The sequence below is a fragment of the Agelaius phoeniceus genome, chromosome 30 (genome assembly GCF_051311805.1).
Source record: "Agelaius phoeniceus isolate bAgePho1 chromosome 30, bAgePho1.hap1, whole genome shotgun sequence".
In the NCBI taxonomy this organism is placed as follows: domain Eukaryota; kingdom Metazoa; phylum Chordata; class Aves; order Passeriformes; family Icteridae; genus Agelaius; species Agelaius phoeniceus.
Genome location: NC_135294.1, coordinates 3064686 through 3089026, shown reverse-complemented (window position 1 = coordinate 3089026; position 24341 = coordinate 3064686). Strand labels below are relative to the sequence as shown.

At 57.5% G+C, this 24341-nt stretch overlaps 1 protein-coding gene across 1 annotated transcript in view; it reads right to left on the bottom strand.

The window, feature by feature from the left end:
• Positions 1-7548: 7548 nt before the first annotated feature.
• PEBP4 (phosphatidylethanolamine binding protein 4) overlaps positions 7549-24341 on the bottom strand; it is an 84884-nt gene continuing 68091 nt past the window's right edge. The window contains exons 5-7 of the mRNA XM_054650648.2: positions 14461-14506; positions 13464-13580; positions 7549-7963 (exon numbers count right to left, since the gene is read on the bottom strand). Of these exons, the coding sequence (XP_054506623.1) occupies positions 7872-7963; positions 13464-13580; positions 14461-14506 (255 nt within the window). The 3' untranslated portion in view covers positions 7549-7871. The remainder of the gene's footprint in view (positions 7964-13463; positions 13581-14460; positions 14507-24341) is intronic.

The following is a 24341-nucleotide window of genomic DNA, read 5'->3' as shown; positions in this document are numbered from 1 at the left end:
TAATTGTACCTACAGACAAGGGAAGGCGAGCCCCGTTTTCGTGCCTTGTGGCCAGGCTGATGGGCTGCTCGCTCCCGAAAATTCACTTGAGCTGAGCCCTGAAGGCTGGGGGACATCACGAGCTGCTCCCGTTCGGGGTCTCAGGAGCTCTGGAAAGCTCCACACGGGGCACGGTTCTGTGTTTCAGGCTTTTAACTCCGCCGAGGGAGAGAGGGATCATCTGTAATGATGGCGATGATCACCAGCATTGTCACCTCATCCTGGATTACAAAGGATGCTCAGGCTCGGAGCCTGAGGCACAAACCAGAGCGAGGAGCTTTTCCTCCTTGGATTCGCTGCAGATGCAGATCTGGGGCTGGTAAGGTCACGGAGTCGTAAACAGAGTGTGGCTGGTGGGGACCTGAAAGGTCACCGGCCTCCTACCCCGGGGGACGACTGCGCCAGGGCCGCGCGTGTGGGCGGCTGCCTGGATGGTCGACAACACAAACTCTGCTCGAGCAGTTTGGAGAGGGAAAAAACACACCCCGAGCCACCCAAACCACGGGGTGGGCGTCGCGGGGGTATCTGATCAAGCCGCGGTGGTTACTCAGGGTGTGAGTTGAGTTTTGTTTTGTTTCGTTTTGTTTGCAGGTGCCGAGCTGCTGTGACACTTCAGAGCTGTCCTGGCAAACAACAGCTGCCCAGATGTGGCTGCAGCACCAGCAGTTTGTTCTCTGAGCACTGCATGGCCTGGCATGAAAGGTGCTCAGCACTGGCAGGGATGGGATTCAGGGTAATCTGGAATTTCTGGGGGAGGAGAGACTTTCTGTGTGGGAAATCCTCATTTCAGGCCAAACTCTCACTGAGGGAACTTCAGCCAGGAGAAACTGCTGGGCAGCCTTCCTGATCCCACACCAACACCCTCCTGGCCTGTGTCCTTCCCAGGGCTCCTGCCTCACCTTGGTTTTCCTGATTTGCCTGTGAAAACTCCACACCCTCCTCCTCCTCCTCCTCCTCCGGAAATATTTGGAAACACTCGCACTGAAATATGCATGGAAAAGGAGATGGGCATTTCCCTCATGGAAAAGGAGACTGGCATCTCCCTCATGGAAAAGGAGACTGGCATCTCCCTCATGGAAAAGGAGATGGGCATTTCCCTCTTGGAAAGGGAGCCTGGCATCTCCCTCCTCCTGCAGGGGACCCACAGGCAGAACTTGCTGCCCTGGGGTGTCCCTGGGTGGATCCCAAAGAATGGATCCCCATAAGCCAAACCCCAGGGTGGCTGGTGGGGGCAGCTATGGGAGCGTTGTGGGTGCCTGTGGGAAGCCATTTCCTGCCTCAGTTTCCCCCGTGGCAAGGCAGGGATCAGCCCTGCCTCACTCTGTGTGGCAGCAGGATGAACATCTTGGGATGGGGAGGAAAAGCCCTTTGGAGCAGAGCTCCAAACATCTTGCTGATGCTGGGAAATGGGTTCTGGGTGGCCAGGCTTGGTTCCTGAAGGGAACAGCCCTGGGAGATGGCTGGAGGCCAGGCATGCACCTGCAGGAGTGTTTGAGCTGCTGGAGGGGGGAAGGCTCTTCCCAAAGAGCATCCCACAACTTCCTGCTGCTCCTGGGGGTGAGGGACTGCAACCCCACAACTCTGGGGTGGGGGACTCCAACCCACAACCTCCCACTGCTCCCAGGAGTTGGTGGGAGACCCCAAACCCATAACTCTGGGGTGGGGGACTCCAAGCCCACAGCTCTCACTGCTCCCAGGAGTTGGTGGACGACTCCAACCCCATAACTCTGGGGTGGGAGACTCCAACCCCATAACTCTGGCTGCTCCCAGGGCTGGGGGACCCCAACCCCACAACCCTGGCTGCTCCCAGGGGTTGGTGGGGGGCTCCAGGTTGTGCCAGCAAGGGGCTGCTGAGTGCTCTGGGGGAGCTGGGACCTCTGGGTCACCTCAGTCCGACTCAGGTCTGGTTTTCCAAGCCCTTCCTGTTATTATCCAGCTGGGGAACAATAGCAGGGCAGCTGGCGTGGTGTGACCTGGAGATAAGGAGACAGCTGATTAACAGGGAAACTGCAGAGCAGGCCCAGAGTGAAAGTGGTCCCGAGGGTGGGAAGGATGGGATTCCAGCCAGGGATCAGGAGCAGAGCAGGCTGCAAACCCAAGGATGATTTTATGGGACCAGCAGCAACCTCGGTGTGGTGGCCCCAGGAAGGAGCCCTGGAGTGACCCCATGAGGGGTTTGCAGAGGGAGACCACAAAGGCGTTTTTTAACATGAAACCAAGAAGCAGAAGAGGAACTGGACCCTGGAATCACAGCTCCCAGAGCTGTGCCGTGACAACACTGGGGAGATGTGAGCACAGAGAGGAGCAGAGGACGTCAGAACCCCCAAATCCACCACGTCCAGTGGAAAAAGGGCTCGGTGTTGTGTCAGCACAGAGGGGTGAATCCAGCCCGGTCCCAGGGGCGGGGTGTCCTCCCAGACAGAGAATTCCAAAGGCTGCGTGCCTGGGAAAAAGCGCTGCTCCCGAAGGCTGAGCTCCACCAGCCCAGGAGAAACTGGGCAGAGGCCAAAGGCGAGGGATCCGTGAGCCATTGAAACCAGCCCGGGGGGAATTTGCCATTTCCTAGCAATGAGGAAATGTGAGGTTGGCTGAGGAGCCGCGGGGCTGCGGGCAGGGAATGGGAAGCGAGAGCAGCCGGCAAGTGAGGACAGGCCGGGCCGGGGCCGCGGGGCGAGGCCGCCCGTGCTGCCCGGGGAGCGCCGGCAGAGCCAGCATCGCCTCCTTCCACCACACCTGGGCATGCAAAGCCCGCCGGGCATCCCCCTCATCCCGCAGCCAGCCGGGGTAAACAGGGCAGTGCCAGGCACGGCGGCTCCTGCGCTGGGACCCCCGTATCAAAAACGCTTTGGTCGGTTTTGTTCTGCCGAGGAGCGTTTTGGGGCAAACCACATCTGAAGGTGCTCGTGGCTCCCGGAGGAGTGGGAGAGGCTGGGAGCTTCCCACTGCCGCCGACAAACCCGGCTCAAAGCGGCTCGGGGAGCAGCTGAAAGAGGAAACAAAACCTGCGCTGAGTTTCTCCCCGCTGAGCATCCCTTGAATGCTCATCCCAGGATGCCCACAGCGCCTCTGGGCACAGCTGAGCTGCTGCTTTCCCTCAGGAGCAGCTGGAATTTGCATCCCAGGATGGCTGAATGGTCCAGTGAGCAGGATGGGGGTCCAGGACCCCAAAACCAAACCAGCTCTGGCCCTGGATCCCCAGACAGCCCCACAAAGCTCCTCTGATATCATACAGCATGTTGGAAACCCAATAATAATTAATTATTACTAATTAATGAAACCATCACTGCAGGACCCGCTGGCAGGGACACAGAAGTGGGGAGACACGTCCCTGTCCTCGCGTTTCCTGCCTCACCTATTACTTCAGGAGCCCTAAATTCCTGCCACGGCCCAGCTGCCTCTGCCAGGGCCCGCCCAAGCCCAGCAGCAGCTCCCAGTGCAGGCTCCCGCCCCATCCCCATCCCCATCCCCATCCCCATCCCCATCCCCGTGGCACGGGAGGACCCCAGACCGGGGCTCTGTGAGTGCCCAGCACGAGGATGAAGGCTGGGAGCTCCTCACTGGATCATCCCAGCATCGCCCACCCCTGGCTGACGTGCAGAGCCGGTGCCTCAGCATCCCGTGGGGCTCAGCTGGCCGGGGGATTCTCCCACGTCGGCTCCCAAATCGGGCAGCGCTGCTCGGCCCCAGCAGCACGTGGGGATTTGGGGATTATCCCTCCTGACCTATTTCCCGGGGGGGTGCAGCCGGGCTTAGCTCAGGGAACGCTTGAGGAGTGCAGAGATGTGCAGATAGAGGAGCTCCGAGGTGTGAGATATCAGAATTAATTCGCAGGTTGATATAGTTATGCGCTTAGATCATCATCAGCTGATCCTGCTAATCCCTTCTTGAGCAAGTCCCTGGCTGAGGGGGAGCTGCTGCCTGGCACTGCCGAGCTCCTGCCAGCTGGGCTGTCCCTGTGCCATCCCCAGGTGCCACCCAGGCTTTGGGGGTCCCCCAGTACCTGCTCCGGCCTTAAATCTGCATTTTCCTGCAGTGAGCCCTCTGCATCAGAGCCAGGGGCTGAGACTTTCTCCCATCAATTATTTCAGTGATTATTAAAACCTGGTAATTGTTATCCTGTTGACTTAGGGCTCGTGTTTAGCACGAGCTTCTCCTGGCCTCCAGCCCAGTTTTGGCAAGGAACACCCCCCCGTGTGCTGCTGGGTGCTGCTGTTTCTCACCAGGAACACTCAATTTTCACGAGTTCATTGTTAATTTTTAAACTCCACGTCCTCTTCTCCCTCAGTCATGCCATGGAGTGGGTGGGTTTGCTTCAGGGAGGGGCTGGAATTGCCCAAACCCAGTTCAAAGCCCCATCCTGGGTGAGCAAAGGGGAGCTGTATCCATCCCACAGCCATGCCTGGGCTCAGCTCAGCTCACAGCCCCCCAGAATCCCTGGCATTCTGTGTTTCCATGGGTTTGTGACCTTGGAATGCAGCTGGGCTCTGCAGGGCTGGTGAATCCATGCTGGAATTCCTGGGATGTGCCCTTGGTGCTGTGGGTCCCATACCTGAACTCACCCAACTCTGTTTTCTCCCAGCCCTTCACATGAAAAAGTCATGAAGCCACGACAGTGGAAAGTCGAGGTAACAAATACAAATAAAATTTCCTCTGGAGGCTAAAAATGACACCTAGACAGTGAAAAAAAAAACTTCTCTGGGTGACAATAACAGAGCGTGGAGCTATTTCAGTGTTGGGCTGTTCCATTGCAGCACTCGGCGCTGGGGTTGTGGCTGCTCAAAACCAGCCACTTCCCCAGGGACGTGACGTGTTTCCTTTCCATCACAAACTGATTTAGAAGCAAAACTTTCTACATTTAGGCAGCTGAGAGGCTCAGCTTCTCTTTTCTCTCTCGCACCAATGGTGAGCGAATGGAAGGAGAGATAAAGGGGGTGGGACCAGCACCAAGTGAGTGTACGTGGCTTCCTCCTTGGGAGTTTTTTCCTTCACTCTTTCTAAATAATCGAAAAGTGAACCAGAAAACCACAATTAATATTTTCCACACCGTGGAGGCCTTGTGTGCATCCCAGTGAGAGTTTGTGGTGCAGGCCTGGCCAGGGCTGCTGCGTTTGCAGCCCCGAGTGCCCCCACAAGGCCCCGGTGCTGGGTCCTGGCAGGGATCATCCCAGCACAGGGATATTGGGCAGGTTCCTGGTCTGATCATTCCCATCCCCATCCCCATCTCCATCTCCATCTCCACCCTCATTTCCATTCCCCCTCCCCATCCTCATCCCTGTTTCACTCTCAGTCCCCATTCTCAATCCCCATCCTATTTTATCTCCATCCCATTTCCATCCCATTTTATCTCAATCTCCATCTCCATCCTATCCCCATCCTCATCTCCATTCATGTTCCTCCATCCCCACTCCATCTTCATCCCATCCCCAACCTCATCTCCACTCCCTTCTCCTTCTCCATCTTCACCTCACTCCCATCCTTGCTGTCCATTCCATTTCCCATCTGTCCCATCCACATCCCCACCTCCATTTCCATCTCCACCGCATCTATCCCCTCATCCCCATTGCCCATGTTTGCCCCCATTCCCATTCCCATTTCCATTTCCATCCCATCCCATCAGTGTCACACTGATCACTCTGGCTCCCAGCGATCCCAATCCCAGCCCAGCTCAATTTCTCCCATCCCCAGTTAAACCCAGGAACAATGGTGATCATTTCCTAGAAGGACAAACACCCCATTGCCTTTTCTCCACCCAAAATAACCAGGGCAGGCACGAGGAGCAGGGAGGGGAGGCTGCTGGAGTTTGGCTCAGGATGTCAGCCCAGCCCTGACCTCTCATTTACACCAAACCTCGCTCCCATCTGCCGGGCCAATTACACCCTGCTCTGAGGGCAGGATAGAAAAAGGAGAAATCCAACTTTAGCAGACTTCCATGACATCTCAGTGTCATTTCCTCTGCTGCTAATCTTAGCGCCAGTGGCAGCGGGGTTCATGTTTTTTTTTCCCTGGGTTGTGGTGTTACCCAGCTTCCTTTTTTTGTTGCTTTCCTTCCCGCCGGCTCCTGCAGCTTCACCCAGCCTTGTGTGCCCAGGGCAAGGCTGGATCCTGCTCCTGCACCCCCTTGGACACCCGGATCCTCCCTGGAGGGGACAGAGCTCTGCAGGACCCCGTGTGATTCAGCCCCTCTGAGGCAAAGAGCCACTTCCTGGAGGGAAAGTCCCAGCCGAGTTTAACCTCCCAGTGCAGGACTGAAACTCAAATATAACCCCCCAATGCAGGACTGAAATTCACATTTAACCCCCCAATGCAGGACTGAAATCTCTGTTTAACAAACCAGGACTGAAATCCAAGTTTAACCCCCCAGTGCAGGACTGAAATTCACATTTAAACCCCAGTGCAGGACTAAAATCCATGTTTAACACCCCAGGACTGAAATCCACATTTAACTCCCAGTGCAGGACTGAAATCCATGTTTAACACCCCAGGACTGAAATCCACATTTAACCCCCCAGTGCAGGACTGAAATTCACATTTAACTCCCAGTGCAGAATTGAAATCCATGTTTAACACCCCAGGATTGAAATCCAAGTTTAAGCCCCCAGTGCAGGACTGAAATCCACATTTAACCCCCCAGTGCAGGACTGAAATTCACATTTAACCCTCCAGTGCAGGACTAAAATTCACATTTAAACCCCAGTGCAGGACTGAAATCCATGTTTAACACCCCAGGACTGAAATTCCCATTTAACCCTCCAGTGCAGGACTGAAATCCATGTTCAAGCCCCCAGGCAGGACTGAAACCTGCTCTCACTGCCAGGGCCCAGGGAAGGTGGCAGCAGGATGGCACAGAGATGTTTTTTCGGGATCAGGTTGCTCTGTTCCACACCAGGCACTGATGCAGAGCTGAGATGCAGCAACCAGAGCATCACAACCCCTCTGAGGGACCCCAGGCCTCCCTGCCCAGCCCTGAGCCAGTCGTTCCCTCATGCCTCAGTTTCCCCTGCCTGCAGAATGTCCTGGGCTCCTGCTCTCCATGGTTTGTTCCAGGGGGAAAATTATTCCTGGCCATGGGCAGGACAGAGGTGGCTTTGTCACAGTGCAGACACCGGGATGTGCTCCAAGGAGGAGCTGCAGGCGGGTGAATCTGAGCCTTGGAGAAAACTGAGTCTTAGATGAAAGCCTAATTAAGGAGCTAATTAAAGGGGAGGTCTGGCTAAGTGGCCAGTAGGCAGAGCTCTGCTGATTTATGCCTTTAATTTTGGTTCTGCTTTCCAAGAGAAACGGGCTGAGGGCAAAGGCAGGGCAGGGCCGGGGCAGTGCCCGGTTCCCACACGGTGCCACAAGGGACCCCTGGACAGGCATCACTGTCCCTGTCCCCCCTGGGTGACCCTGGGGTCACCTAAACGAGGGTCTGGCTGGCCACCCCCTGCTCCCATTGCCCACAGATCCCAAAATGCCAAACTCACCTGGCACTGCCCCTGCCCGCGCTCGCTGCCACCACAGAGCCCCGTGTGCTCCATCCAAACTTTATTCAAGAAGCTGCAGGCATCAAACTCAAAGTCCCCAAAGTGCCAGGGGGACATGCAGGGGGTCAAGTCAGAAATGGGGTGAAGGGGGGAGAAGGGGAGATGCCAGAATTCCTGGGATAACCGGGCGAGCTGGGACGTTCCCCAGAGGGAAAGAGAACTTGGCTGTGGGAGGGGAGGGGTTGGGGCTGTGGCTCTGGGCTGGGAGCAGGGTGGGATCATCCTCAGTGGGTCTGGGGTCCCCTCTGCTCCGGGCAGAGGTGGCTCTGGGCTCTGGGGATGTGCAGGGCAAGGCAGGGATGACTGCAGTTAATCCTTGCAGTTTTTGGTGAGGAACTGGGTCGCGGCCACGGGGTGGCCCAGGTGAAAATCCTCCACGAAGTCCTTCAAGTCCCAGGTGCCTGGGGAGAGAGGAAAAGGGGCTGAGCAGGGCTGGAGAGGGGAGCAGCCCTGAGCAGCTGCTGCTCTGCCCCAAACCACGTCCTGCACACCCCAGGAGGCCCCAGGGCCAGCCAGGAGTCACGGGGACCCCACTCTGAGCGTCCTGGGGGTGCCAGGCTCCTCTCCTGCCCCCTGACCTTTGGAGCAAACCTTCCTACGGCTTCCTACGAGCCCACCCCGGGGCTGGCCTGGCGGGAAATCCCCCTGGGGATGTCACAGGAGATCCCCCGTGCCCCCAGTGGCATTCACTGAGCTGCTGCTCCTCAGGCTGCTGGAGCCCAGGGCGTTCCTCATTCCTGACCCTCCTCCCCCGCTGCCTGCCCTGACCCAGCATCCCGGAGCTCTGGGGCAGCCTCTGCCGGGTCCAGCTGTGGCTTTTCCCACGTAGGCAGCAGGGAAACTCTCTCCAGGTCGAGAGGCAGGAGGGATTCCCTCACACCCGGCCCCTGTGGGGCAGAAATCCCCCTGAGCCCTGCCGGGCTCGGGCACCGCGCCTGTGTCTGGCTGGTGGCTGTGGGAGCATCCTGCCCTGACCGGGGGGGCTTTCCCTGGCGCCCAAACAGCTCACGCTGCCCCTCCTTGTGGGGAAAGGGGCCCGTTGTTTATCTGAAACCTGTCCTCTCCTCTTCCTGGCTGCTCTTTAATGTCACGAGGCAGCCTGGCAGCTTTTATCTGCTGCCACATCTCGGCCCCGACTGGAGCACAGCGTCCCCTTTGCTCTTGCAAAAGTGCTGAGCAAAACCTGAGCTGCTGCATCACCTCCGAGGGGTGCTGATGGCTGGGGGAGCTGCTGGAGCTCCCACCTGCTCCCCACCTCGGGCTCGGAGCTCCAAAAAAAGCTCTGGAGATTCTCTGGTGACGGCAGCGCACCCTGGAGCTGCGGGATGCTCCAGGGCCAGGAAGGAGCTCCCAGGATGCTCGGCAAGGAGCTGCATCCCACATTCCGGCTGGGATGAGGTGTTGGAATGCACCAGGCTGCTGCAGCAGGCTCCCAGGTGTCCCCTGCCACCCTCCGAGGACACAAACCAAGCCGAGAGCGAGGACGGTCCCAAGGTCCCGCACTGGGGTCGCCTCCAGCCGGGCCACAGAGCCACGAGCCCCCAATTCCAGCTCGGCAGGAGGGGCAGCTCCTCCCTTGGGGGTCCCAGCCCAGCCCCCTCCGTGCTGGGGGTCCCGGTGAAGGCGGCACCAGGGGCAGGAGCCCCGCGGGGCCGCTCCCGCTGTGCCTGGTGGGTGCCTTTCATCCGGAGCTTTCAAAGCGCTGCGAGCCCCCCGGGAGAGGCGCGGGTGCCCCGCGGGGCCGGGCTGGGAGCGAGACGCGGCACCCCCGGCTCCCAGGGGTGCCCGAGCTGCCGCTGATGTGCGGAGCCTCCGGAGGGGAGGATGAAAGGAGCCGGGGGAGGCAGAGCCTCTGCGGGGCTGCAGGGCCGGGGTTTTTCCTGACCTACTTTCCAACCTGCCCTGGCACCGATCGTGCCCGGCCCGGCCAGGGAAAGCCCCGGGGCAGCCGCGGGTGTGGCCGGGGGGGGGGATGCACCTGGGGGTGCCGGATTTGGGGCGCTGGGTCCCCCCACACCAAATCCAACCCCTCGGGTGCATCCCCAAAGCGGGTGCCCCGTCCCGGCGTGGCCAACTCCCTGTGCCAGCGATCCCAAATCACCCAGCTGGCTCCCAGGGCTGGGCACTGTGAGTCACCGGGATCACGGAGCCGGGAAAGGGGCAGGGGGCCGGCCGGGGAGCCGAGGTCGCGGTGCCACCGTCCCCTCTCCCTGCCATAAACAATACGGCGTTTCAGCCGTGGCTTGGTCCGTTTTCAAGCTCATTTCCCAAAGGATTAAATCATCCCACTTGGCTCTTATCTGCACACCCGCCGGAGGAAGAGGAGTGCCCGCTGACACCCACACGTGCGCGGCCGCCTGAGCCCGGAGCACCCGATGGGGAAACTGAGGCACGAGGCAACCGCTGGGCTAGGGGAGCTCGGCATCCCTGTGATCGCACAGGTTTCCCAGCGCTGCCCTCGCCTCCTGCCCACCCCCAAACGCCGGTCCCCTCCTCCCCCGGCCCCCCGGCTGTAATTTATCAGCCTCATCAGCGGCGATGTTCTCCTGATGGGAGCCCTGATGCTTCTCTGCCAAGATTAATGATGTCCCAGCGGAGGTGGGCGGGAGGCCGGCAGCTGCTTTGGTCACCATTAAGTGACACCCGGGGACTCGGGCCGGCACCGTGCTCTCCCCGCAGCCCTTTGCCGCCTCCCGTCCCGGCCGCAGCCTTTCCCTCCCCGCCGGGGCCCAGTCCAACCCGATTTTCCAGCTGGGTGGATCGGATTGGAGGCGCACAAGGTCGGCTCATGAGTCAATGCGGCCCCGATCCGGATCCGGAGCTGGAGCTGGAGAGGGATGGAGCCACAGGCTGGCCGGGCTCATCCCCGTCCCTGCTCCCGGAGGCAAAATTTCTGGGAGGAAAAAAATCCATTCCCGGTTCTAAAACACCTTTCCAGAGCAGGAGGGGCTTTGGGAATGTGGGAGCATCTCCCCAGCTTGCCAGAGCTGATGGGAAGAGGTGGAAGCACAGGGATGAACTCAGGTGAAATTAAACCTCAAGATTTTGTGCTAATTAAAGATCCCCCTCGATGAAAGCCGTGGGGGAACTTTACTTGCCCAGCACCACAGCCGGGGTCTGGTGGGTGCCTGGATTCCCCCAGCTGAGGGATTTCCCGTGGATCGAGAGCCTGTGGTGGCCTCGGGATGCGACGGCGGCTGTGACATTTCACAGACCACAATTTATTATCTTGCATCTCCCCAAAACAACACAGGCACGGCTTGTAACACTCCTGGCTGCGAGGGAAGTGGGGTGAGGGACAGGAAGAGCTGTGGGGACACCCCAAACGTCCCCACCTTTGGTACTGAGCAGGGACGGAGCTGCTGCTCGGTGACAATTTAGTGGTACAGCCAAAAACTGAAGTGAATCAGACTCCAGAGGAGAAACTGAGGCTCTGAGTTTTTTGCCTGAGGTCACACAGAGCTGGCTGGTGCTGGATTGATCAGAAACACTCACAGGGAAGGACCAGAGTGGTTTTTACCCTGGTGAAACAAGATTTCTGCTCAAGAGTCACCCCGGAGAAACACCCCGGCCATAAACAACAGATTTCCACCTTGTCACGGGTGACAGGGGGACGTGTCCAGGTCCTGCAGCCCTCCCAGCGCCCACCTGTGCCCGTCAGTGCCACCCCAACCAGGACACCCCGCGGCAGGGTGGAAATGTCCCCACTCCCTCTGCACAGCCAGGCAAGGAGGGACAAGAAGCCGGGATTTGTTTTCCACGCTCGCTGTTGCCCCTCGCGTTTTCAGTTCCCAGGGATCTTTTCCAGGAGCAGGGACAGGCGACGCGGGCAGGTCCTGGTTTAGTGCCCTCTTCTGGAGGCTCCGGCCGAGCTCCTGCCATCCCGCCTGGCACTGTCACCTCCCCGGCTCGGCCTTGCCTGGCCCGGCCGCCTGAACAGGCCCAGTGCCAGCAGGGAATTGAATTTTTCTGGGAGCTCAACAGAAACGCTCTGGTGGGGCTCAGCTCTGCCAGGGGATGAGCTGCCAGAGGGAGGGATGCCCAGCACAGGGATGCAGCACTGGAGGCTGGACACATCCCGAGGCTGGCATGGGCCAGTGCCACTCCCTGTGCCTGGCCAGGACACGTCCCTGTCCAGGGCTGGGGATGAAGGGTGTCCCCAGCCTCGTGAGACACAGATGTCGCTGTCACCAGATGCAGGACGGAGTGAAAGCAGCAAGAAGGGGTTCATTTGAGGCCAAATAAGATGGGAAATTCTGAGCAAGGATGCAAACTGTGCCTGCGGCATCGCCAGGAGAACCTGCAGCGCTTCTGCTGCAGGAGAGGAGCCAGGCAGAGCCCGGGCTGGGCTCTCATCCTTTGGGATCCTTTGGGATTGGGGTCACCCCCTCCTTGTTCCCACCTTCTGCCAAGGTGTCTGCTCCTCCTCCCTGTGTGCTGCCTGTGCACCACAGGGCTGGAGGCGCCAGCAGATCCATCGGCGTTCATCCCACTGCCTTGGGGATGGATTTATTTAAAACCCTTGAGACACCAAAATCTCATCCTTTGGCTGCTTTTAGGGCTCATTCCCTGGGAATAAAGATGATGGGCTGTTGGTGTCTGAACCCAGCAGCATCCCCCGGCCAGGCCGAGGATGTGAGGCAGCAGTGCAAGGGTTAAAAGTAACCTTTAACCGAGTCTCCCTGCCAGACCCCCACAGCTGCTGACAAACGATGCTGAGGCATCGGATCCCGTGGAAAAATATCCAAAATATCCTCTGGGTCTTTCCCAGGAAGTGCGGGAAGGGCTGGGAAGCACAGATGGGATGGGGACAGCGGCAGCTGGGGAATGCCCGGCCACCCCCGCCCTGGGGACAGTGGGGGGACACTGCGGGGGGACATCTGGGGGGCTGGAGCCACAAATCCCGCTGAAAAGAGGATTTATCTGGAAAAAGCTCCCTGGTGGTGTCTCTGCTACCCTTCCCAGCTCCGGTGGGAACGTGGGGACAACGCGCAGCCCCCTCCTCCCAGCGGGAATGAGGGGCTGGCAGGGGGGTGACATCGGCGGGGTCATTAAGAAGCGGAGCTAATGAGCCAGAAAACCAAGCCAAGGGCAGGGACAACCCGCAGGGAGCCTCGTGGCAGCCTCATCCCGCTCCGGCCATGGGCTCAGCACCGCGGCTCAGAGCCGGGGAAGGGGCAGGGGCTGTGTGCGAGCCCCCCGGGGCAGCCCCCGCTCCGGGCCGGCCGCTGTGCGTTACCAGGCACGGGCTGAGTCAGGCAGAGCAGCCCAGACGCACCGACCTGACCTGCCCGTCGAGCCCTGCTCATGTGGTCCCAGCTGGGAAAGTTTTGAAATTTCCCTTGTGGAGGCCACGTGAGGCACAGAGCGCCGAGTTCCAGGCAGGGCAGGGAGGAACCCACGCCTGGCACGGGGCGCGATGGATCCCTGCCCATCCCTGCTCCCGCAGCCCCAGCATGGAGCAGCAGCAACGCTTCCCTTGGCATTTCGGGGGTCTCGGCTGCTCCATCCCTTCCGTGAAAGGTTTTGGGAGGAGCTGGGAGTTGGCGGGCGTTGTGTCAGCCCGGTTTGAGCAATCCCTTGCTAAACCTTCTCCGCCGCTGATCCTTATCCGCCCGCTCCGAGGAGCCGCTGATGCAACTCCCGCGGCTGGGGCTGGGGGGGATGTGCCAGCAAGGGCTGCATTTCACAGCCCACATCTCTCCCTGCTGCCGGTCCCGCTAGCCAGGCCGTTACCAGACGCTTTCCAAGGGTTTCTGCTGCCTGGCAAGGATTTAACACCTCACCCACGTCCCCTGGGAGGATCCCTTTGCACCGAGCCGGGCATCCCCAGCCCGCGGCGTTGCCCACAGCCCTGGAACAGCCCCTCGGGGCGGGGATCAGGGCCAGGCGGGTCCTTACCCAGCGATTGCTGCTCCTCGGAGCTCAGGGAGATGGTCTGGTGCTGCGACTGCCGGTACAGGCGGAACTGGTAGCGGTGGTAGCCGCTGTAGCGGGAGGGCTTGGGCCGGCTGTAATCTGGGGTGCACAAGAGAAGGGCTGGGTGTCCCTCCGAGCTCCAACTCCCACCAGAACCAGTCTCCACCACCCTCCTGCAGGCTGGGATCAGCTCTCCCATGCAGATCCCTGCTGTGGATCAGCTCAGGGGTTTCCCCAAAACAATTCCTCACCACATCCTGGACCACCCTGACCCCTCCTCCATCCATCCCCTTCCCCTGTCTGCGCCCTCCCCTGGGCAGGGGGACAAACCTGGGCCCCCCAGCCCCCAGCAGGGCATGGCCAGCACCCCTTGGGCTGCCCCAGGGGGATTTTGGGGTCCACGCTGTGCTCCAGGCTGGGAGGGAGCAGGGCACAGCTGCCCAGATGTGGGGCCCACAGCTGGCTCAGGGCATGTCCAGCTGCTGAGGACAGAGCAAAGGGACATCCATGGGATGCACAGCACAGCCACCCTTGGTCTCCCTCAGGGACAGGAGGATGTGGCACCAAGGGGCTGAAGCTCCAGCAGGAGCCAGGGGAGCCCCCAGCCCCTCTCCCCTGGGCTGTGACCTCCCTGAGCCACGTCTGGCCCGTTTAGAACTGAAAGTCTTTGTTCCTGCAACATCACAGGAGTTGTTGGGATTCACCCACTTTTATCTTGTGTTTTTCTTTTGGGTTTTATCCCTCCCCCCTCTTTTTACACTGGTTTGGAGCCTTTCCAACCGCTGGGGAGTTTTTAAACCACTTTTGCCTCTAGAAAAAGTTAGAGAAAAAGTGGCTCCTATTTCAGACAGTGCCCAGCTGTGCCCTAGGGAGCTCCTTGTGTTCTCCCCTTGTGTCCCTCCCCCGTGTTGTGGTGTGCCCACCCCAGCCAGCACTGCCACCCTGAGACCCTGTACCCCCATTTGGGGTCTGCACTCACCTGTCAGGACCTTCCCTTTGATCTTCCCAACCCTCAGATCCGAACCCTGAAAGGACAAAAAGAGCTTTGTTAGGTGAACCTGGCATCTTCAGGAGAAACACACAGAGGGTGCCCCCACAGCTGTGCCCACTTCTCCCCAGGGATTCATTTCCCAACCTTTTGTGTGTTTGCCTTGTAAAGATCATTCTCTCATCACTTCCTTGTAAAGAGAATTTTCTTCAGGTGGGTGGGAAGGAGCGTGCCAGGGCTTTTCTTTGGCTATTTGGGATTTAGGGCTTGATCCACAATGCCCTGGCACAGATGACACTGCTGTCACCTGCACACAGAGACTGCTCACAGTCTGGAGACCCAGGGAATGTGGCACCCTGGGAAAGCCACAATAATTCCCTTAAAAGCCTCAGTGCTGCTCAGCACATCAGCATTTGGGAGAGCTGGCGCATTCCAGGTGGAATTGTGCTGATTTCCAGCATCATTCCCATAACAAAGCTCTGGCTTTGCTCTCCTGCTCACAGAGCTTGTCCTACTGCAGGCTTGGCTCTCCACCCCTGCCCTGGGATGGCCTTTCCTGGGACACCCAGCATCCTGTGGGGACTGCATGGGTGACAAAGGGACAACACCAGGAGCTGCATGCACATCCTGGCCCTGCACATCCCACCTCACCCCTGACCTGCTGTGCTATTCCCGGCCATTCCCAACCTCCCAGCGCCGGTGAATCCTCTCCTACAGCACCCGTTATTCCAGTCCTGCCCACACACGCTCCTCTGCCAGGCCTCCTCCGTCCTAACCTGCCCTGGGAGTTATTATCCCAAAAAAAAAAAGATGCCTCAGATAACTCCCAGCAAAGGTGCACGTGGGGAGCAGGGTTTGGTGCCTCGGCTCCCTGCGATCAAAGCTTCCCTTTCCCTCCAAAGGAAACTGCTCTGCCCTGAGTCACGGCTGGGGACAGCCTCCTGCCAGCTGCCCCTGGCACACCAAAGGTCACCAGGGATCCTGGGATTTCGGCTCCCTGACTCTGGATCTGCTGCAGCTGAAATCTGCCCGTGACAGGGAGGAGATGAGTGAGGACCTGGGCAGGTCCGGGTGCCTGGGATGGCAGCGGGAGGGGAAAGCAGGGCAGGATACGAGGAGAGAAACACCCGGGGGGTGCCTGAGGGGACGCACGGGGCCGTGGGGCTGCTGTGGCCCTGCCCAGATGTGCAGAGCAGCGCCATCCAGATGTGCAAACCCCTGCCCTCCAGATGTGCACACATAGATGTGCTCCGCCCAGATGCTCGGCAGCACCCATCCAGATGTGCCCCGCCAGCCCCACACGGGCTCGCCCCTCCTCCGCCCAGATGTGCGCACGTGCCCAAGCCCTCCAGCTGTGCCTGCTCCCCCAGATGTGCTGCTGCCCACAGGGGCGGGGGGGAAGCTGCCGGCGCATCCCGAGCTCATCCCGAGTTCATCCCGAGCCCATCCCGAGCTCATCCCGAGCTCATCCCGAGCTCATTCCAAGCTCATCCCGAGCTCATTCCAAACTCATCCCGAGCTCATTCCAAGCTCATCCCGAGCTCATCCTGAGCCCATTCCAAGCTCATCCCGAGCTCATTCCAAACTCATCCTGAGCCCATTCCAAGCTCATCCCGAGCTCATTCCAAGCTCATCCTGAGCCCTTTCCAAGCTCATCCCGAGCCCATCCCGAGCCCATCCCGAGCTCTCCGTGCAGCCGGGCCGGCTGCCAGCCCCAGCTCTTCAAAGGCACGGACTGCGGGTTTCTCTCCGCTCCTGGCAGCATCGCTGCCGTGCGGGGACCGCGCTGCTATTCCTGGCTTTGCCAGGGGCTTATCAGGCCGGGCAGGGCCTCCTCCCCGTGCCCTGCCCGCTGCTGTGGGCTGCCGGCTCGCCCCGAGATGCTGCGGCTTCCTCGCTAGCCCCGGGCATGGGAGAGTCAAAGGATAAAACTCCTTTTTAAGAGGCAAGAACAGGAAGAGGGCGGGAGGAGGGAGAAAGTCGGGATGAGCGCTCCAAACCCTGCCTGCCTCTTTATTTTTTTTTTTTTTTTCCTCTTTGATAGTAAACAGCAATCCTGGGAGCAAGGAGCAAGCTCTGGGCACGGCTGCCGGGATACGGGAGGGATTGGAGAGGTGGGGTGTGACGCCCTGTGACATTTTCTCCTTGTTTTTTGCTCGGGGAATGGTTTGTCGGAGGAAGAACCCCCCCTCCAGCCCCTTTCCCCTTTGCTGACACGCCGGTGAGGGCGAGGGGAGCATCACACTCCGGCAGCTCCCAAAGATCCCTGCCACGAGCCGAGCTAATGGACACTGATGAGCTGCCGCGTTTATTAATGCCCTTTTATGAGAGCATTAATAGTTCCTAATGACACCATTTGAGCTTCCCAGCCTTTTAACTCCTCTTTCTCTCTTTCCCCTGCCGAGGACACGGTGTAGGAGGTGGAATTAGATATTCCCACCCTCCGGTCTGCGGCGGGGCACGGGATGCTCGTGCAGAGACCTGGGAAAGCTGAAAAATCTGTGCCACGCAGTGCGAGCGCCAGGAGCTGCTCTCCGCGATCTTTTCCTCGGCCAAAGGAGTGGGGGATTTTTATCCCGGTCGTTTCTGGTGCCCTGGGCACCGAGCGAGGCTCCCTGGGCAGCCCTCGCTGCTGCCTGCACGTCGCAGCCGAGGGTGGGGGGAATAAATAAATAAACACAAATAAATTAAAGGCGGTGAGTCACCTTGTGTTTTCCTCTTGATCTTTTTTGTTTTCTTTTCACCCCCTTCCCTTTCTTCCCCCCCTCCAGAACGTGTCTGATCCCATCGGAGAGGAGGGGAAAGGGATGGGTGGCGAGCTCTCGCCAGCGATTCGCCCGGGCGAGGACGGAGGGTTTATGGAAAGTGGGTGTGGGAATCGGCACAATCGCTGGCAGGGGACCAGGACAAACAGATGACGGATGGGACCCGGGGAAGTGCAGCCGAGCAGGGCTGGGCTGCTCCTGCCTCGCCGGGAGCGCGTCCCAACCCGGCCCCGGGGACCTCGGGACACCGGGGGGGCTCAGCCAGGTGCGGGGGCTGCATCCCACGGGAAGGGCCCGGCCCGGCATTAACCAACGATTATCCGAGGGGAAGCTGATCCCAAAGAGCCGCGGCTCCTCCCGCACTGCTCCCCACGAGCGGGAGTTTGATGGGGCTGAGCGGCTTCAAAGCCGGCCCAGCGGGAGCCCAGGTTTGTTCTCCTCAGTCGCTGTGATCTTTGCAATGAGGTCAGGATGGAGGAATTGGCTCAGCATCCCGGCAAAGGCAGAGCCGCTGGGATGGCAACCCAGCTTCCCTGCGAGGCTGGAACGGGGAATAAAAGGATGAGATGCTAATTGCAGGTGGATCTGGATCTGTTCCACCGTGTCCTTGCCGAGGAAGGTGAAGGGTTTGGGGTTTCCTCCTCCCCACCAAAGCCAGCAGGACTGGGGAGGACCACTCCTCCCCCAGCTCCCAGAAACATCCAGGCTCGTCCTGCTTTCCAACAAGAAGCATGTGAGCAAAGAGCCATCCAAGAGAAACTCTCCCTCCAATTATCCCCGTGCTCAGGGAGGCCAGGACAGAGCAGGGCAGGGCCTGGGCAGCTCCCAGCACTCCCAAACTCTGGCATTTCCCAGCTCAGCTGCCTGTTTGAGCAGCAGCTCACTTCTAGTGGGATTCTAGTGCTGCATCTGGGGCAGGGGATGCTCCCAGAGGGCTCTGGCTCGCCCACGACCCTCTCGCTCTCAGCCCGGCCTCGCTTTTCCTGTCAGCCTCCAGCCGGGGTTTGGTGCCTGGAGGAGCCTGTCAGCCCCGAGCCTGAGAGTCCTTTTGTGATGAGAAATGTCACATCCCATTATGCCAGCCCTGCTGTGCCGCTGGATTGGCGTGGGCTCTCCGTCGGGAAAGAAATTGGGAGAAAGAGGAAAAAATACGGAGAAACACAGAAATGGTTTTCATGCAAGAACCAGGATGGGAAAGGTTTCCTTGGGAATGGCCTCTCCTGGCTGCTCTATCACTCCAAAGTGTTTTGACAGCATTCCCAGGGCAGGGACAAGACCCCACAGAGGTTGGATCCCATCACAGCCCAGCTCCAGAGAAACCTCCCCTTCCTGCTGGAGCCAGCCCAGCTTCCCCAGCCCAAAGCTTCTCCTCAGCCTCCTGCTCTGGTGCTTCCCCAGAGCCCCAGTTCCTGGATCTGGCGTGACTCAGGGCCTGGCTTCGTGCTTGGAGCTGGTTTCACTCTCTGGGTACAGCTGGAGACGTGGTCAGGCTGCCCCAGGCCTGAGGCAGGAACGATTCCCAGAATTTCCCTGCACGCCAAGGGAAGGGAAAAGAAAACTTTCTCCATCCAAACTTCCCACCTGGATCCTCACTGCCCAGACTTTGCTTTGTATGGAATGGGAGTCAATGCTCTCTCCAGAGCCTCCTGCTCCACTCACAGGCTCCAGGGATGTCCAGTCCAGCCCTGTGGTCCCCAAGGAGGATGGGACACCTGGAATCATCTCCAGCTGCCAACCCCCTTACCAGAGCCCATTGTTTTAATTTATTACATTTTATGTTCATGGAATTTCACCATTCCAAGCGATATTTGACTTGTTCCCTGTCACTCTGCACCTGAAACATTGAGAAACCACTGTGATCTGAGCCCCATCCAGGCAGAAAAAGAGTGGAGAAGGCGCTTTTCCTTCTACAGGGAACTTCTTTCCAGGGCAGATCCAGAACCTCAGGAAAGCTACACCTGGGTGGGTTGGATTTGTGTTTGAGGACTGACACAACCACAAGCACCAACAGTGGGTGATTTTAACCCCAAATCATGCTAGGACACCCTGTCCCAGCAGGCACTGACCAACACTGACTGCACACCCTCATCCCAAAAAATTCTCTGAGGCTCATCACAACTCCTGGGAAAATGTGCTGAGGGTCCCCAGGGAGCAGGAGGGGTCCCATTGTCACCCTTGGGAGGCTCAGGTTGGAGCAGGCCCAGGAATGTCCCCTCTCCAACACAGATCTGAAGAGCCTCTCCCACTTTTCCAGGGTCTGAATTCCAAGGATTTGCCCCTCCAGCCTTTAGGATCCTTAGGCAGCTCTTGGCACGGCCTCTACGTTTTTCTAGCTCACGATAAATGGGGAAGGCGACCATAAAAATATATTAAAAAATAAATATCGGGCACGGTTGTAATTTAAATGCAGCTTTGTCTGATCCACCCTAACGCCCCAGGGGAGGACGTGCCACAGGTTATTAACTGAGCAAAATAAACATAAATCACCTCTGTGCCTGGCTTTTGCAAGCTTTTCTTAATCTAGAAATAAACCCCTGCACTCCATAACCTGAACCATCCCTGGCAGGGACCTTCCCAGGCTCCTGGCTCCCTCCTGGCAGCCCCAGGATGGCATTCCCAGTGCCAGCATCTCCCTGTGCAATGAGGGAGGCTCTGCTGGGTGCCTTTCCAGCCAGACACTGATCCCTGCCCAGCTTGGGCTGCTGTGCCCATCTGCACCTTTCCTGCAGGATATAGGTGAGGGGTCTGAGCCAGAGGGGAGGAGGAGGCTGTGATGACACCAAGAGGGTTTTGAAACCTCAGACAAAACATTTGTGTTGGAAAAGGAGAGGGATTTTGTTGTTTTGGTTGTGTTTTTTTTTTTTTTACAAAACACCTGCAGGATTGTGGAGGCAGCTGGGGGTGGGGATGGGATGCAGGATGCTGGGCTCCCTTCCCAAAAATGCAGCAGGGCTGATGTGGGAGGGCAGGGGAGATGTGGCTTTGCCAGGACACTCCTGGCTTGGGTTGGAACGCTGGATTTGGGAGTCAAGGCTGGTGGCTTTGCCAAGAAACTTCATGGAGGAGTTTCCCTGCTACCCCTTCCTCTGCATCCCTGCAGGGAAGCACCAGGGGTTTGCTGAAGTGAGAAAGCTGAGTGAGATGGAGGTTGAATAAAATCGAATTAAATAAAATGGAAGTTGAATAAAATGAAGGTTGAACCAACCATGGCTGAATAAAATGGGAGTTGAATAAAATGGAAGTTGAATAAAATGATGGTTGAACAAACGATGGTGGAATAAAATGGAAGTTGAATAAAATGATGGTTGAACCAATGATGGTGGAATAAAATGGAAGTTGAATAAAATGGAAGTTGAATAAAATGGAAGTGGAATAAAATGATGGTTGAACCAATGATGGTGCAATAAAATGGAAGTTGAATAAAATGGAAGTTGAATAAAATGGAAGTGGAATAAAATGATGGTTGAACCAATGATGGTGGAATAAAATGGAAGTTGAATAAAATGGAAGTTGAATAAAATGGAAGTGGAATAAAATGGAAGTTGAATAAAATGATGGTTGAATAAAATGATGTTGAACCAATGATGGCTGCTCCAGGCTGTGGTGATGGTTGTTCACTCCCTGCTTGCCACGCTCTGGACCCCGGGGATTGGGGGGTGGCTGCACCCCAAGCCCTGCACGGTCCCGCCCCGGCCCCTGGGCAGCTGCTGTAAAGCCGGGATGATAAACGAGGGATGCGATTGCTAAGAACAACAGGGATGTTGATAGCAACCCCAGGGGTGTGTTAGAGGCTGCCTGGATGCCGGGCTCGGCGCTGGCTGCCTCCAGCAGCCCCGCGGTGTCGCAATGAGCTCCCGGCGGAGCTGGCTGCCGCATGAATCACCCTGACCCGCTGGCCCGGGGCTGGCCCCGCCAGGGCAGGGCTGCGCTGGGATTTGTCCGGCTCAGGATCCGGCCAGGACCCCCCTGGAGCATCCCCCACCTCCCCAGCTGCTCTGCTGGGGTGGGAAATGGTGCTGGATCTGGAGGAGGAGGAGGAGGAGGAAGGGATGAGGATGGCTCAGGCACAAAGACAAGGGTACTGTGTGCCCATCACTGTTCAAATGCCATTTGTGACACCCAGGTGAGACCACGCCTGCATTTGGTGCCCTGGGCTTTGTCACCAGCCCAGCCCTTCCCAGGAGCTCCACCAGTGTTGGGAAGGATGAGAGTTTGACAGGAAAGTCTCACAGATTTGTGTGCTTGGCAGAAAGATTTTTAAATGTAGAATCTGAAGAAGGAATAGAGATGGAAGCAAGTTTGGATATAGAAGAAAAGAATTGCTGAGCCAGTCTCACTGGCTAACCAAGGAGCAAAGGGTGTGTGAGTTAGAAGGGGTTTTTATGACTTAGAGCAAAGGATAAACCCACCCCAAACAAGAAGATGTTTGTACCAAGCAGGAAGAGAGCACAGGCAAACAAGGCAGCGAATGTGGCAAGCAGAAAAAAGTCTCAGAATTCTCCACTGCAAGAAAACTGAAAAACAACTTCTGGCTTAAACTGTAATGTACTGACTGTGAGTGATTGGAGAACAGTACCATGAATATGGAAATTACAGTAGTTATAATAGGCTATAGGTAATAGTTCAGGTATAGATTGGTTCTACTGTATGAAGATGCTCAGCAAAGAAAAGTAAATAATGCATTGTAACAAAAAGAAAAGTAAATAATGCATTGTAACCAAAACCAAAGGGTCTCCAGGCCTGCCTGCAGCTGGAGCTGACAGCTGTGGGCACAGCTCTGTCACCCACGACCCTGGACTGCTGTGACCTCTTGGATGGAATAAACTGCATTTTGTATACAATAAACTGCATTTTTTATACAATAAACTGCATTTTGTGTACAATAAACTGCATTTTGTGTACAATAAACTGCATTCTGGATACAATAAACTGCATTTTGGATACAATAAGCTGCATTTTGGAGAGCTGCCTGGAGTCCCACATCCCTCATTTTGGCTCTTACACACCAGGACCTCCCTTCATCCACCCCATGGATCTGGGCTCCCTTGGGTCTCCCCCATCACCCCCAGTTCTGATGGGACATCCCCAAAATGCCACGAGAGCTCCCAAAAAAGGTGAACTCCAAGAGGTCTCCACACAGCCCCTGAGATTCCAGCAGGAGGAACAAGCTTGACCTGGCCAGAAAAAAGGGCTGGGTAGGACTGGGAAGGTCTTTTCCATCCCACTCCCCGAGAGTGGAAAACTTGCTCGCCCTGTGTGCGTGCAGCTTTAAGATGAGTTTGCTTTTCCAGCAGCAGATTTCCGGAGGATTCTTGGAGAAACACCAAATTTTGCCTAATTCAGTCAGTTAAAGGCCCGTAGCCTGAATTCTGTGTGCATGAGAGCGGAGCCTGCACTGGAACCTTCCCTTGGGATGCATCCCTGGGGAGGCTCTGCTGCTGTGTCACCTTTGGGGACAGGGATGGTTTCCTGTGCTGGTTGGGAAGCGCTGGCACATTCCCAGTGCCAGGCTGTGGTCACCAGCAACAACCACGGCCCTGGGGCACGAGGGCCTCACCTCTGAGCCACTCATCCCCTTCTGTGAGGCACAGCCAGCCTGGAATCCCAGAATGGTTTGGTGGGAAGGGATTTAAACCCATCCAGTGCCACCCCTGCCATGGCAGGGACACCTCCCATGTCCCAGGGGGCTCCAGCCTGGCCTTGGGCACTGCCAGGGATCCAGGGGCAGCCCCAGCTGCTCTGGGAGCTCCATCCCAGCCCCTCCCCACCCTCACAGCCAGGAATTCCCAATTCCCAGTATCCCATCCATTCCCTGTGTCCTGTCCCTCCATCCTTGTCCCCAGCCCCTCTGCAGCTCTCCTGGAGCCCCTTCAGGCTCTGGAATGGGCTCTGAGCTCTTCCTGGAGCTTTCCCTGCTCCCTTGGGCACTCCCAGGGATCCAGGGGCAGCCACAGCTGCTCTGGGAATTCCATCCCAGCCCCTCCCCACATTAATTTCTTCCAAAAATCCCACCCCAATCTCACTTTTCCCAGTTTGATGCCATTGCCTGTGTCCCCAGTCCCTCTGCAGCTCTCCTGGAGCCCCCTCAGGCCTCTGAGCTCTCCCTGGAGCCTTCCCTGCTCCAGGTGAGCATTCCCAGCTCTCCCAGCCTGGCTCCAGCCCTGGCTCCGCTCTGTGTTCCCCTCTGGGCTCATTCCAGCAGCTCCACGTCCTTGTGACGTTGGGGACCCCGAGCTGCAGCTGGGGTGTCCCAGAGTGGGGCAGAGAGGGAAGAACCCCCCCCCCCTGCCCTTTCTGGCTGCGCTGGGCTGATTTTGGGGCTTGCACCCAGCCCTGACCACCAACAGATCCCGGTGGGATTTGGGGCCGGACCCTGAGCCCATCCCTGCCCCAGACCCCACACGGGCACCGAACCCACCCCAAGCGGCCTGGGGGGGCTGGGGCTGCTCCCAGAACCCTCCCCTGCAAATTCCTCCTGCCTGGGGTGTCTGATCCCCGTCCCAGGCCCCGTCCCGGGCGCGGGGGAGGATCAAAGCCCGCGCGTGCCAGTCCTGCTCCCGCTCTGGGCCAATTTGGCTATTTCGGCTTCCCTAATCTGATGGGAGCGAGAGCTTGGGCTTGGGGGGGCTCGTTTATTCCTCTGACGCTTTTTTGGGGTGTTTTTGTGGGTTTGTTTTGTTTTGTTTTTTTGTTTTGTTTTTATTTTGGGGGGGGTTGGGTTTTTTTTGTTTTCTTTTTTTGTTTGCTTTGGGGTTTTTGTTTTGTTTTGGTTTTTTTTTGCTTTTGTTGTTTGTTTTTTTGGTTTTTTTTGTGTTTGTTTTTGGTTTTGTTTTTTATGGGTTTTTAGTTTGGTTTTTTTGGGGGTTTTTTGGTTTTTTTTTGTTTGTTTGTTTTTTGGGGTTTTTTTGGGGTTTTTTTTGGTTTTTTTGTCTGTTTGTTTTTTGGTTTTTTTGGGTTTTTTTTTGTTGGTTTTTTTTTTTTGGTGGGGTTTGGGGTTTTTTGGTTTTTTTGGGGGGGGGGTTTGGTTTTTTTGTTTTTTTGGGTTTTTTTTTGCTTTTCACTTCCTTCCGCTGGCCAAAAATTCAAATTTCTCCCTTTCGCCCCCGC